Source organism: Coenobita brevimanus, chromosome 86 (assembly GCF_032717465.1).
Source record: "Coenobita brevimanus isolate Jiangsu-jjx chromosome 86, ASM3271746v2, whole genome shotgun sequence".
Taxonomy (NCBI): Eukaryota; Metazoa; Arthropoda; class Malacostraca; order Decapoda; family Coenobitidae; genus Coenobita; species Coenobita brevimanus.
Window position 1 is genome coordinate 7289125 of NC_137039.1, and position 15512 is coordinate 7304636.

Here is a 15512-nt window from a genome sequence, read left to right on the forward strand (position 1 = left end):
ATTTCCATATCCTGGACTGGCTTCTCAGTCATTATGTTACTCCTGTAAAGTTTGAAAGAAAAAATATTCTGTTCACATCACTTCAGATATATAAATTTTTTCCTCCAATAGCATCTTTCAGAAGAGACATTTGGCTTCTTCCCATGCCAAGCATCCTCCTGTTTCCTTTCTACTTTCACAATGCCTTGAAGTTTCTTCAGCCCTGCTTATGTTATACTTTCAGACATCTTCGTTTTGCTTGTATTATTTTTGTCCAGTTGCTGTTGTGTCAGCTCTTGCTCGTCCTATAACGTTCTCACTTTTTTTTTTTTTTACAAATTCCTTTATACCATCAGAAACTTTGCTGTTTCTCTTTAGAAGTTTCCGTCTTCCTACTTGCAGAGGTGTTCAGTACTTGTCATTTCCAAATCTTTCGACCGAGTTTGGCAGAAATTCTTTATTTCCAAAGTGCGAGTTTATGGTTTCTTTCCTGTCTGTGCCTTCATCTCAGGCTTCCCTTGTGGTCGTTCTGTAGCTGCTGTTGTAGACTACCTCTATTCGTCTTGTAAAGCTATTGATATGGTTGTTCCTCAGTGCTCTGTTCTGTCATCAGCTCCTTCCCTGCTATTAATCACCCATCCACTCTCACTCACATGACTCCATCCTTCACATTCCGAAATGCTTCTTTCGGTGTCCGTTTCTTCAGTTCTTTAATTAACGATGTGACGAAACTGTGGCTGATTAGTTTCTGACTTGACCTTCATTTCTGACTGGGTATATATATATATATATATATATATATATATATATATATAATTCAACATCTACACCTTCCGTCCCATTAACACCTTCCACAGGAGTATCCCTTATTGTTTAATAATCCACAGCTCAATCCATCATTGTCTCGTAATATTCTCGGGTTTTCTTTCATAACTAATCTTGGGAAGATCATACTACCACCCGTGCAAAATCTCCTTCCAAGAGATTAAGTGTACTAAACCGACTCCATGTTTTCGTTACACTACACATCTGTTGACTTTGTACAGGGGTCTGAATCGCCCGTGTGTGGAGTACATCTAGCATGTTTGGAGTTGGAGTCGTTCTCCACATACAGTTCTTGTAAAGAGGGTGGAGTCAAAGGTTTATCATCTATTAACATCCCCTTTCTCACCGACTCCCTTCAACCTCTCTCTCTCCTCTCTGCAGCATTGCATCTTTATCTCTGCACTATCGCTATTTCAGTGCTTTTCTGAAACGTCTATTTGCACCCCTCGTCCATTTGGCAGGCGCGTAGCACATTTCTGGCAGCACACACTCACCCCTTCTCTCGCCAGGTGTCCAGTGCAAGAGTTAACCGATACTCTCAGTCATTCATGCAAAGCAGGACTGCTCCGGAACTGCCTTCTTCAGCCTGTATTTTCCTTTGTCTGTGACTCCAGTCACATCTCAGAATAGATAGGTCTTTAGTTTTGCATTGTTGTGTTTCTTTCCGTGCAAAGAAGAACCTTTTGGGATTTTAATCTTTGGTTGTTTGTTCCTTCTATGAAATATTATGATTTTCTATTGCCTGTATCTTCTACTTTCGTCTGATCCATTTTGAAGAAGGGGTCTTTTCTTCTCGTTCCACGGGACATCTATCAGTACTTTTCCATGTCTTTCTGAACATTCAATATGGACGGTAGGTGTTAGCGCCCAAGTGGTGACATGTAGAGGTGTATGGTATCTAGAAGGACTGCTGGGCCTTGATAGCAGGCTGTGAAGCCTATGCCCAGAGTCGGACACATAAAAAAAAAAAAAAAAAAAAAAAAACTGCTACGTTTGCTGTACAACGACTTCGTTCGCCTCAGTGTGGTAAACCCGCAGCAGCCGACACTGATGATATTATATGTGGCCGGGTAGTGTCGTCATTGCCAGTTGCTGCGGACTCACCACACTGACTTTCAAAGTCCATGCAGAGAAAAACAGGAGAGACGACCGGACTCTTCATGCCGACTGCTCATCCCAAGGTTTCGTTCGTTTCCAAAGGCGCCTAGATGGTAACACTTGCTATATTCTTGCCACCTCTTGCTGCGGCTCAGCGCTGACTACGCCAGAGTCATCTGCTGCATCGCTGCTGAAGATTAAGGACCATGGTTTGACGGAACTCGTCTTGGTGGTTTAGAAAGAGGCTGGTGCTGGTGAGGGACCCCTTCACGTGGTGGCATCGATATAGCCGGGCAACTTCGCTAACCGGTTATACGAACGTCTCTCAACTCCTTCCCTATCCTATAAAAAGAACCTGGTAGACTGCCAGATGGTAAACTACTAGAAAAAGATTTGAGTTGGTGCCTCGTATGTCCAGTTCAGGCACATACAGGGTGGTGCAAAAGTAGGTTGACATTATTATGTTTTATTATGCGTGTAAAAGTCTTATGTTATGTAAAACTCTTATGTAAAAGTCTTATGTTATTTGTTTACCATTTATTCCAACACAACCATTTACCATTTATTCCTGTAGTGTCAGGGGAACACTTTTCATCTCATCCCTGGTAATGAAACTTCCCAGTGTGGTTGCACCTGATTAGTAAAGTTCCTTTGCTGACTGGAATGCACAGGCTTCAGCACCAAGACAAAGCAGTGTTCTCCTGAAGAACTACCATTAAGGGTTAGGTTGAAAAGGGAATTATATATATTTATGCATTACCGTTCTTCAGAGTTCAAGTGCAAATGAATTTACATAATACTTTTTATCATTTAAATTACCATTAATCAGAACTGGGTAAAAAATAATTACAATCTGTTTATTAGTGAGGTAATAAAACAAATGTAAGATGCTGCATTGGATTTATTCACATACACACGTGCGCGCACACACAAACACATACACATGCACACAGAATGGAGATAGGTCTTGGTTCCGGTTCACGTGCGTTCAGGTCGGTTCAGCGGGTTCCATGTGTTCAGATAGGAAGAAGAGGAGGAAAAGAAATAATTCCATTCTTCAAGCATTTCTCGTACTCATTCAGCTGTGGAGGAGAGAGAGAGAGGTAGTTATCGGGGTTATTGATCTTTTTCAGGTTAGAGGGAGAAATAAGTTATTGGGGTTATGGACCTTTATCAGGTGAGAGAGAGCGTGAGAAGGTATAGGGGTTATGCTTTTTTTTTTTTTTTTTTCAGGCTGGAGAATGAGAGAATTTGTAGAGGTTATGGATCTTTTTTTCAGGTTAGGGAGAGAGAGAGAGAGAGAGAGAGAGAGAGAGGTTTTAGGGTTATGGATTTTTTTTTTCAAGTTAGAGATAAGTTATAGAATATTTTTTTTTTTTATAGTTTATAACAACTACAGTGTAACACCTATAGTAAAATTTGAACAGAAGAGTGATAATGATCGTGAAAGTAAGCTTCGTGTCTAAAGACTATTTTCTTCTTTTTCTATGACCTACAATCTACCAGGTAATTCTCTCTCTCTCTCTCTCTCTCTCTCTCTCTCTCTCTCTCTCTCTCTCTCCATATCCTCCCTTCTACCCATATCGTACTCACATTGCCAAGCTTATCCTCTATACAGATGAGGAGCTTCGGGAGTTCTAAAGTGATGTTCACACCGACAAAGACTTCGGCCAAGACATCCAAGAGTAGCGGACATGATGTGTTGACTGTGGTAGAGGAAAGGGATAGGTTGATTAGGCCAAGTGATAGGGGTGTTGCCTGATGTTTAAAAGAACGCAGTGGCAGGGTAATGTAGGAAAGGCAGGGCAGGGTAATGAATAGGAAGGCAGGGCAGGGTAATGTATAGGAAGGCAGGGCAGGGTAATGTAGAGGAAGGCAGGGCAGGGTAATGTAGAGGAAGGCAGGGCAGGGTAATGTAGGAAAGGCAGGGCAGGGTAATGTAGGAAAGGCAGGGCAGGGTAGTGAATAGGAAGGCAGGGCAGGGTAATGTAGGAAAGGCAGGGCAGGGTAATGAATAGGAAGGCAGGGCAGGGTAATGAATAGGAAGGCAGGGCAGGGTAATGAATAGGAAGGCAGGGCAGGGTAATGAATAGGAAGGCAGGGCAGGGTAATGAATAGGAAGTCAGGGCAGGGTAATGAATAGGAAGGCAGGGCAGGGTAATGTATAGGAAGGCAGGGCAGGGTAATGTATAGGAAGGCAGGGTAGGGTGATGTAGAGGAAAGCGGGGCAGGATAATGTATAGGAAGGCAAGGCACGGTAACGTAGAGGAACATAGGGCAGGGTAATGTAGAGAAAGGCAGGGCAGGGTAATGTTAAGTAAGGAAGGGCAAGGTGATGTCTACGAAGGCAGGGCAGGATAATGTATAGGAAGGCAGGCCAGGGTGATGTAGAGGAAGGCAGGTCACGATAATGTATAGAAAGGCAGGGCAGGGTAACGTAGAGGAACATAGGGCAGGGTAATGTAGAGAAAGGCAGGGCTGGGTAATGTATAGGAAGGCAGGGCAGGGCATGGTAGTTTTAAGGAACCTAGGGCAGGGCAGGATATTATACGGGAAAGCAGGGTAAGACAGGGTAGTGCAGAGGAAGCATTGCATGGCAGATCGGTGAGGAGTGAGGGGGAAAGTTGAAGAGGGTTGTGACTGAGAGAGAATATATCTTTCTCACTAGTATTTTAGGAATCAGTGTAATATCCTCGTCATCGTTACCGTCATTGTCTTATAGTTGACTTAACTCTGCATCCCACAAATAAAAACAAATGAGCCAGAAGATTAACTGATTCACCATACCACAAGAAAAATATATTAGCCAGAGGAGTAAACAGATCCATCACACTGAATGACTTGAATCCAGTTTGCCAGAATATACAAAAAAATAAAAGTTTTCGCATTAAAGGGAAGAAATTTAGTGAATACAAGAAGAGCCGAGGTGATGAGGTGTAATAGACAGTTGGAGTAGAACACTATGTAAACCTGCTCGGGAAAGAATTGGAGTAAATGAAGTATTTTAGGTATTTAAAGGTGGCCAGAGAAGCAGATGGAACTAAGGGAACTGAAACAATTTGTAGGACAGAAGAAGAGGCATATTAGGGTACTTTTAAGTATGTGGGAGATGGGTTCAGGGTAGGAAAGCAATGTGACCCTGACAGTCCTGTATGGATGCAAGGAGTGATCTTTGACCTTTTAATATTAGAGACCGAAAAAGGGTGGAAGCTCGTGTGATTAAGTGCTCCAGGTATGTTTGAGGAGTTAGATGACGTAGCAGAGTGAGAAAGGACATTGAAAGAGCGCGGAAGACCAGGAACATGTGAGGGTAGGCGTAGTGCAATGGAAAGGGCAGATCAGGGTATGTTATGGGTGGTGGCAGATTGTGAAAGGATACTGATCTGAAGTGGAGTGCGTGAGGGAAATGATGAGGTCTAGAAGATGGTGGAAGGATAGTGTTGAAACAAATTTTCCACTCTAGAGGTGTGACCATCAAGGAGTGTGAGAACCGTGTATGGAATATAGCAAACTGGAATGAAGTGGCTTAGGGGAGAACGACTCTGCCAGTAATCTATATGGGCAAAAAGTGAAGCAGCTGGGGTAAACCGTGAGTACGAAGAGCATGAGTGTGAATAATTTTAAGACTGCTTTACGTAGACCATTAAATACGACAGCTGAGTAACAGAATGAGAGTGACAAGTTGCTTTCTCCTGCTTTCCGGCATCACCAACCTGGAATGAGTAACATGTCGTGAGAATAAAGCCATAGTACCGCCACCAAAATAACAAAGCTTTGGTATTGGACCCAGAGTAAAACAGAACCACATAAAATAAAGCTATGGTATGAGACCCAGAGTAAAACAGAACCACATAAAATAAAGCTATGGTATGGGAGCCAGAGTAAAACAGAACCACATAAAATAAAGCTATGATATGGGAGCCAGAATAAAACACAATCGCATAACATAAAGCAAGAATATGAGAGCCAGAGTAAAACAGAAACACATAGTATAAAGCTAGGGTATGAGAGCCAGAGTAAAACAGAATCACAGAGTATAAAGCTAGGGTATGAGTGCCAGAGTAAAACAACTACATAATATATAGTTAGGATAAGAGTGCCAGAGTAAAACAACTACATAATATAAAGTTAGGATATGAGTGCCAGAGTAAAACAACTACATAACATATAGGTAGGGTATGGAAGGAGTAATCACATAACATAAAGCTGTGGTATGAGAGCCGGAGTAAAATAGTATGAAAATCAGCATAAAACAGAGTGACTATGAATATCAGCATAAAATAAGTGACAATATGAAAATCAGCGTAAAAGAAAGTATCACTATGAAAATCAGTGTAAATCAGAGTGACATGAAAATAAACAGAATGACGTTATGATAATCAGCATAAAACAGTGACATTACCGGTAATGTTAACGAGAGCATCCACGTTGATCTCCAGCCCCAAGTCTTTGGCGCAGTCAGGCAAAAGAGTCGTTAAGGCGTTCACCACGTCAAGGTTTAGGATTCCGTCGATTGTCAGAAGCTTCGGGAGGCATAGTATCACATTGAGCAGGCAAGACAGATTAAGCCCATCACATAGGTTGACTGTAGAGGGTTCGGAGACGGGGGTTATTAGAGGCGAGTAGAAAAGAGCGAGGCAGGGAAGACATCTGAAAGAGGGAGGAGGAAAGAGGGAGACAGCAGAGGAAACAGGAAGGACGGAGAAAAAGGAAGAAGAATTGGTAGACGGTTGGAGGTGGTGAATTCTCTCTTTCACCTATGACTTCGGCTGTGGAGGTTTTAGGGGAGTGTTAGTAATGGGGCAGGGGAAGAGGGAGGCAGAGGAAGACAGGGAAGGTCGGAGAGGAAGGGAAAGGAGCGGGGAGGCAGAGAGAGAGGAAGAAAGGCTCTTCCTTATATGCAGCTTTGGCTGTGCGAATGGTTTAGACTTTAGAGCATAGGAATATAAATCTGAACGTATTATCTAATATAGTTTTGGGTAGATTAGACCCATCGATTAATAATAAAATAATGCAAATAAACCACCTTCTTTATAGTAAGCTTGTGTCAGTATGAGAAAGAACCTGAGCTCGAACGTCTCTGAAACTGTCTTTCACCAATCCCCAAAAGTGAGTATTGAGTGAATGAATGAGGGACATGGAGCACCATTGGAGTAGGAGTGAACATGCATGGGGTGAAGCGAGTGCGAGTGTCTGTGGGATCTAATTAAGACTGATGGAGTGAGAGTATATTATGACAGAAACGATCTTTAAGCTGCTTTAGGTTTAGTGTCGCTGTGAATGACATGTATAACTGAATCAATAAATACAATAAAATAATCCTGCTGAAGGTAGAAATGTGTGTGTGTGTGTGTGTGTGTGTGTGTGTGTGTGTGTGTGTGTGTGTGTGTGTGATACCAGCAGTGCACCAATGAATGTGTGAGTGAAATATGCATGTTATTACGAGAACCAGCGAATGAGTGACAATCAGACCGCAACCAAAACACAGCCACTAACTAAGCAACTCAATAAGAATGCTAAGGTCGATGCAGTCCAGGAGCCTCAGTACTTGTGCTTGACATCCTCCGGCCAGAAGACCCACGACAAAGAGGGCGAGAAGGGCCGTCCGCATGGTGGTGGTGGTGGTGGTGGTGGTGCCTGTAGGGGAGAGCCAGAGAAAGTGGGTGTGGGTGTGGGGAAGCTGGGTGAAGGAAGGGAAAGAGTGAGTGGGAAATTGATAAAGTGAGTAAGAGGAGGGAGAGTGAAGGATGTATGAGAAGTGAGTGGGGAAGTGGTAAAGGGGGAGAGAGAGAGAGAGAGAGAGAGAGAGAGAGAGAGTATGTGGAAAGAATGTAAAGGGAGGGAATATGGGGTTTAGGTGAGGAATTAGTGTGAGAGTGTGGGAGAATGTAAAGGGAGGGAGAATAGGGCATGACTGGGGAATGAGTGTGGAAGTGGTAAGGCAGGTAAAGGGAGGGAGAGTAAGGGATGAGTGGGGAGTGAGTGGGGAAGTGGTAGGAAAGGTAAGGGAAGGGAGCATGAGGGATGAGTGGGCAGTAAGTGTGGGAATGGAGATGGAAAGTAAGGGAAGGGTGGGCGAGGAATGGAGAATTAGTAAAATTTCGTGCTTATATTCCTTTTAATCTTAATTTGTCCCAGATTTACGTCTTTTTGCAGCTTATTTCACGCATCTCAGTGGTAGGATAAGACAAAGCTCCGTCGCTACATCCTTTCTCTGACTAGCATCATTTCTAGTATTAACCTCTCATTGCAAATCAGTATTCACGATGGAGAGGTGACAATTTTAGGCCAAGTTAGAGTACAGTAATGCCAAGAGAACCAAGAATCAAACAACTTTCCTCTAATTTTCTAAGTTCTTCGATTAACCTGTTTTCCTGTTAAAAGATATTGAACGATAAAAAAGCAGTGTAAGTAAGAAACGAAATCTACTTAGCTTTCGCCCATCAGATGAATTGTGCTGAATATTACTATCTATCTATCTATCTATAGCCCGACGCCCTAATCCCGCAAAGGGTGGCCCCAGACAAAACGCCTCCAAGTCGCTCTGTCACCCACCATTTGACTACCCTCCCCCCAGCTCACTCCCCCCTCTCTCATATACCTCTCAACTCCATCCCTCCACCTCATCCTCGGTCTACCCCTCCCTCTCCCTCCCTCCACCTCACCTACATACACCCTCTTAGTCAGTCTTTCATTCTCCATTCTCTCCACATGTCCAAACCACCTCAGTGTATTTCTCCTAATCTTCTCAACCACATCCACATCCACCCCACAACGTTCCTTCACTTCTTCATTCGTCAACCTGTCCCTCCATGTCACTGCACATGCTCCTCTCAAGTAACTCATTTCCACTGCTCTCACTCTTGACTTGTTCCCCTCTTGCAAGGTCCACGCCTCGCTTCCATACGTCAGGGTAGGGATCACAATACTATCATGCAGTGACTTCTTAACTTCCATATTCACCTCCCTATTTCTCATCACTTCTTTCAGTGAACCAACAACCTTCCTTCCCTGCTGTACCCTTTCATGCACTTCATCCCCCAAAGTTCCATCCTTACTCATCACACTACCCAAGTACTTGAATGCACTCACATTCTCCATATCCTCACCATCCAACCTCATTGTACATTCTGTGACTTCATTCCTCTAAAACATCATAACTTTACTTTTGTTTACATTAACTTTCAGCTTACTCCTCCTACACACCGTCCCAAATTCATTCACCAAACCTTGCAACTCCCATTCATCTTCACTCAACAATACTGTATCATCAGCAAACAGCAACACCGGAATCTTCCAAATCTCACCCTCATTCATTAAAGCCACCCCCACATCCACTGCCCTACCTTGCACCTCCTTTACAGCCCCATCCATGTATATATTAAACAGCCATGGAGACATCACACAACCCTGTTTTAGTCCTACACTGAGATCAAAGAGCTCACTCAGCTCAACATCCACTCGCACCGTAGCCCTAGCTCCCTCGTACATACTCTTCACAGCACTCAACAATTTCCCCTCCACTCCATATATTCTTAATACCTTCCACATACCTTGTCTATCTATTCTGTCATAATCTTTCTTCAAGTTCATGAAGGCAGCATACACTTTCCTTCCCTTCTTTAGATACTTCTCCACTAAACATCTTAGAACAAATATCTAATCTACACACCCTTTTCCCTTCCTAAACCCCAATTGTTCTTCTCCAACTAGCTCCTCTGTCATATGCCTAACCCTATCAATGAGTATTCTACCATATATTTTACCAGTCACACTAAGAAGGCAAATACCCCTATGGTTACCACATACTTCTCTCTCCCCTTTTCCTTTGTATAAAGGAACAATTATACCTGATTTCCAGTCCTCTGGAACCCTTCCCTCTTCCCAAGCCAATCTTCATAACTTCCATATCCACTCCACAACAATCTCATCCCCATACCTCAACATCTCACCACACACTCCATCAATTCCTGGGGCCTTTCCCAATTTGATCTTCTTCATCGCTTCCACTACTTCCGCCCTACTGATCTCTTCCTCCCTCCTCTCATCTCTTCTTCTCCCAGCCATTCCTCAACCACTTATACTCGCACCTTCTCACTTTCTACATTCAACAAATCCTCAAAGTGCTCCTTCCATCTCCAAGAGGGAATAAGGTAATAAAATTATGGCTAGAGATCTTGAGTGAGTGATTAGCAAAGTGTCATCAAAATTTCATGCCGCAGATGTACACAATAATAGTAACTTATTTTGCTCCAGGATGTGAAAGCTGTCGGATTTCTCTAAGTTAATCAAGACTTTTATCCATTTCTGTAGCAGAGTTTTTCCCATAGCTAAAAAAAAAAAAAATCAGATGGTTTTACCGCTTACTTCATAAAAAAAAAATAGTGAAAGGATAACCAGTTTTAATAGAGATTTTTACATTCTTTCGCCACGAGAAGCGCCCAGAGGTGAAGTAATCTTAAGAGGTGGCACATATAAAATGGGTTGTATCTGAATTAACTGTACGAAAGAGGTTACCTGATTCTTCGTTGTGGAAGAGAAGGTGAGTGGAGTGAAGTGGAGAGGTGTGGATTCCACCTTTTATAGGGAGATGAGACCGAGGAGAATGTTAGGGGAGATGGAAGGGGGAATGTGCAGAAGTAAAGGTGGGGTAGTGGGGGGAGAATGGGGGACGGTGGAGGGAAGAGGAAGGAGAGAGAGGAGGAAAGAGTGGACTGAGAAGGAAGGGAGAGAGTTAAGGGGGTGCGGGGAGAAAGAGAGAAGGAGGGAGGGAAAGGGGGAGCAGAGCATGCAAGGACCTTGAGAGAGGAAGGGGGATAATTAGGGAGAGTGAGAAGAGGCGGGATGGAGGAAAGGAAGAAAGATGGTGATAGAGAGGAGGGGAAGGTGGCTAGTGGAAGGGGAGAGAGAGAGAAAGAGAAGGGCACGTCTTGGCAAGGTGATCTGCCGTTAACAGTTAAGATTTACGTTGTACCCAGACTGTTCTGTCTCAATAAGAAAAAAACTTGGAGAACAGAATTTACACACACACACACACACACACACACACACACACACACACACACACACACACACACGCACACACACACACACAGAAAGAGAGAGAGAAGGTTAAGGAAACTACATGTTAGAACATAGTAGTCTCAGAAGGATTTTTGTTTTGTTAGAGGTATCTGCAGACGATTTTATATACCTTCGGAGAGACATGGATTAGATCTTGCATTCATTAACCTCTGTACTGCCAGATTTCCCAGCTAAAGTAGAAAAATACTGTTATGAGGAAAAATGTAATAAAATACGTTGTCTCAGCTAATCCATCCATCAACACTTCTACCATAACATTTTCCCCATTTATTGTACGCCTGTAAGTGTGATAGGAGTGTGAGTTCTCAGTGTGTAATAAGGTAATAAATACAGTTAATCAGAATAATATAATTACAACGGTGACAGGTGGTTTCATGACACAGGTGACAGGTGGTTTCATGACACAGGTGACAGGTGGTTTCACTTTGACTGTTGCTTATCGTGTTTTTTTAGGCGAATATTTGTAACTGAATTATTTACTTTGTATTTGGCATTAAGGTTTTTCTTCATGTCGTACCTATTAAATTACTGGCCGTGTATAACAATGAGGAGTTACTGTACAATATGTTCATCGGTTCATTGTTTCAAAATGATGAGAGGGAAGGATGTAAAGATGATTGTTTGATACTTGATGAATAGGAGAGAGATTCCATGAAGGAACATAACCCTGAGGAACACCACACCTGAGTGCTTTAGAACATAAGAAGAGAGGATAACTGCAGTAGGCCGGTTGGCCCATGCTAGGCAGCTCCTAGAAGAGTAACTGAACTACTAGAATGAGATAAGGATACCAAAGAAGAAGGCTCTCCCCCGCCCTCCAAACCCTCCAGCCGAAGCCGGCAGGAAAAAGTCAGAAAGAACACCGCGCAGTATAGAAAAACTGTCGTGGACATTTTACAGGAAAGTGTGAAAGGAGAATAGAGACTATCATAGTGTAACCTGAAAAAGAAAAATTATGAATTAATATTGGTTATCAGATTTTCTTTTTTCTATATCCACCCCTTATTTGTCATATGCTTATCTAGCCTATGCTTGAAACTCTCAGTGGAAGAGGCAGCAACTACTTTACTAGGTAACTTATTCCATTCGTCTACTACTCTATTACCAAACCAATTTCTACGTATTTCCTTATTGAAACGGAATTTTTCTAGCTTGAAACCATTATTTCTAGTTCTCTCCTGTATGCTCACTTTAAGTACCTTGCTAATATCTCCCTTATTTATACCCTTCATCCACTTAAACACCTCAATTAAGTCTCCCCTTACTCTACGCCTCTCTAGCGAATGCAGACTTAGTCTTTTCAGTCTGTCTTCATATGACAGGTTCCGGACGTCATGTATCATTTTTGTCATTCTTCTCTGTACATTTTCTAACGAATTAATATCCATTCTATAGTAAGGACACCAAAACTGTACTGCGTAGTCTAAATGTGGCCTTACTAATGCTAGATAAAGTTGCAGTATTACTTTTGATGATCTATTGCTCAAGTTTCTCGAAATAAATCCTAGGACCCTATTTGCTTTATTCCTCGCATTAATACACTGTTGCCTTGGTTTAAGGTCGTTACTAACCATAACTCCTAGATCCCTCTCGCATTCCGATTTGCTAATTTCTTTGTTATCTAAGCTGTATTTAGTGTCTCCAATGGTCTTGCCTACGTTAAGAACTTTACATTTTTCAACGTTAAATTCCATTTGCCAAGTTTTAGACCATTTGGACAATGTATCGAGGTCTTTTTGTAAGTTATGGCAATCGTCATTCGAGTTAATGATACGCCCTATTTTTGTATCGTCGGCAAATTTGCTGATTCTGCTATTGACTCCTAAGTCTAGATCATTTATATATATAATAAATAATAAGGGACCGAGTACTGAACCCTGTGGTACACCGCTAGTTACTAATCCTCAGTCCGACTTAGTTCCATTTATTAATACTCTCTGCTTTTGTCCTTTCAGCCAGGATTCTATCCATTTTAAGATATCGCCGTCTATACCGTGTGCTCGAACCTTTCTAACTAACCTTTCGTGTGGGACCCTATCAAAAGCTTTACTAAAGTCCAGATAAATAACATCGTAAGCTTTATCGCTATCTACTGCCTCATAGACCTCCGAGTAGAATGACAACAAGTTTGTGAGGCAGGATCGTCCTTGCCTGAATCCGTGCTGACTTTCGTTTATAAGATTAAATCTTTCTAAGTGTTCTCTAATCTTATTTGCCAAAATTGACTCTAACATTTTTCCTACTATTGACGTTAGACTTATCGGACGATAATTCGACGCAGCTGATTTATCACCCTTTTTAAAGATGGGCACTACGTTTGCTGTCTTCCACGCCTCTGGAACTTCTCCTGAACTTAGAGTCATTAAATAATGTTAAAAGTGGCTGACATAATTCTTCTTTGGTTTCTTTTATAATTTTTGCATATATATCGTCCGGACCTGCGATTTTTGAGGTTTTAACTTATTAATTTCTTTCAATACATCCTCCTTACTAATGGTTATTTTACTAAGAATATTTTCCGAATCATCATCGTAAATATTTGCTGCTTGAGGGACCACGTCTAGATTTTCCTTGGTGAATACTGATGTAAAATAATTATTTAGGATGGAGCACATTTCTTTATCTTCGCTGGTAATGTCACCTGATTCTGTTCTGGGTGGTCCTATCCTATCTTTATTTTTCGCACGGTACATTTGATAAAAACCCTTGATGATGATGATGATGATGATGATGATGATGATGGTTACATATGTTTTTTTTGTTGTTATTATTATTATTATTATTATTAGTAGTAGTAGTAGTATGATGATGATGATGATTACTTGCATTCTTATTTTTATTTTTGTTATTATTATTATTATTATTATTATTATTATTATTATTATTGTTTACTACTTGTAGTCAGAGTCTCCTGCTCAACAGCAACGCCACCAACTTGTGACCTTCATTCCCTCCTCCTCCTACTCCCACACGCCTGAATTCTCACTATCGCGCATTTTTTCATCCAAACTGCACTCTCTTGCAGATATACTCTTCTCACTAATAATTTCCGACGTATTGGCACATCTGACACTGCCAATTACTCCTGTAATTGGCTGAGTGGTAAGATAAGGGTGGTAAATTCAGGAACGTATTTCTTAAGGTAATGAAGTTAATAAACATGTGCTGGCGTGGCGTGAATCATTTGCCTACGGTTTGCGTGTGGAAGGAAGAACACACGTATACGAAGCAGAAGCCTGCAAGCTGGTGTTGGGTGCGGCAACACTTGTTCGAAACATGTGACTGGCAAGACGAAGCGACACACCGGGTTAGAGCCGCTGCAGTATCTGAGTCTTAACGTTGGACGAACCCCTGAGCCTCGTTTCCTCTTGTCGATCACATGTTTGGAGCAAGTGTGGCCGCCCACTTAGATGCGCTTGCATACACATTAGACACCATTAAAGCATTCGCCCACACACACACACACACACACACACACACACACACACACACACACACACACACACACACACACACACACACACACACACACACACACACACACACACACACACACACACACACCATACACACACACACACACACACACACACACACACACACACACACCATACACACACACACACACACACACACACACACACACACACACACACAAACACACACACCAAACACACACACACACACACACACACACACACACACACACACACACCATACACACACACACACACACACACACACACACACACACACACACACACACACACACCATACACACACACACACACACACACACACACACACACACACACACACACACACAGCAGCAGCAGCAGCAGTGTTAGTCCACTGCAGCGCGAAGACCTCTCTCATCTTCTTCCCTGCCGTTGTACACAATTAGCCACCAGCCTTGCCCGTCGAGTAGCAGCAAATTTGCCCATTTCATATCTCCATTTTGCTCTTTTTCTGGCTCTTCCTCTCACACGTGTCGGTGTTGCCTCTCCGTTGCCCTGGTGGTCCCTCTGTTGTCTGCTCTGCCAGGGACAGAAACTCTCCATATTATCTAATTTTTTGCCTTATCCGGGAAACTCTCTTTTCATGTCTAAATGTTTTCTTAGTTACTTGGTTAAAAACTTTAATATGGTCAACTGTCGCGTAACTACGAAACAATCCAGTTTGTTCACTGGCTGTTCTGCATCTATAACAGAGCTGATTCATATTTTTTTTAAATATTTTTTACTTAAGACAGCTCGTAAAAAGTCTTCATATTTCGTTTTATGGAAAGTCACTTGTATGCCTAATAAGATCCTTGGTTCGAGCGTCTTCACCTTCTGCTTTGTCCATATTCATTCCTCGTAGGACCCTGTTTACTTCAGTTGTGTTGCTGGGGATTACTGTGTACTGTACACTAATTCCCTCTCCTGAACTGGCTCTTCAGTCACAGTGTTACTCTTATGAATTAAAAAAAAAAAAAAATCTATTCAGATCACCATTGATCTATATATTTTTTTCTTCCAGTAGCA

The 15512-nt window shown here is 42.2% G+C and overlaps 1 protein-coding gene across 1 annotated transcript; it reads right to left on the minus strand.

Moving 5' to 3' along the window:
* Window positions 1-2788: 2788 nt before the first annotated feature.
* On the minus strand, window positions 2789-10496 carry LOC145410700 (uncharacterized). The gene is made up of 5 exons (XM_080280811.1): window positions 10420-10496; window positions 7399-7539; window positions 6305-6487; window positions 3496-3608; window positions 2789-2984 (listed from the first exon to the last, which is right to left on the minus strand). Exons 2-5 carry the CDS (start codon window positions 7511-7513, stop codon window positions 2919-2921), a joined length of 477 nt encoding a protein of 158 aa, XP_080136937.1. The 5' UTR covers window positions 7514-7539; window positions 10420-10496; the 3' UTR covers window positions 2789-2918.
* Between the last annotated feature and the right edge of the window lie 5016 nt (window positions 10497-15512).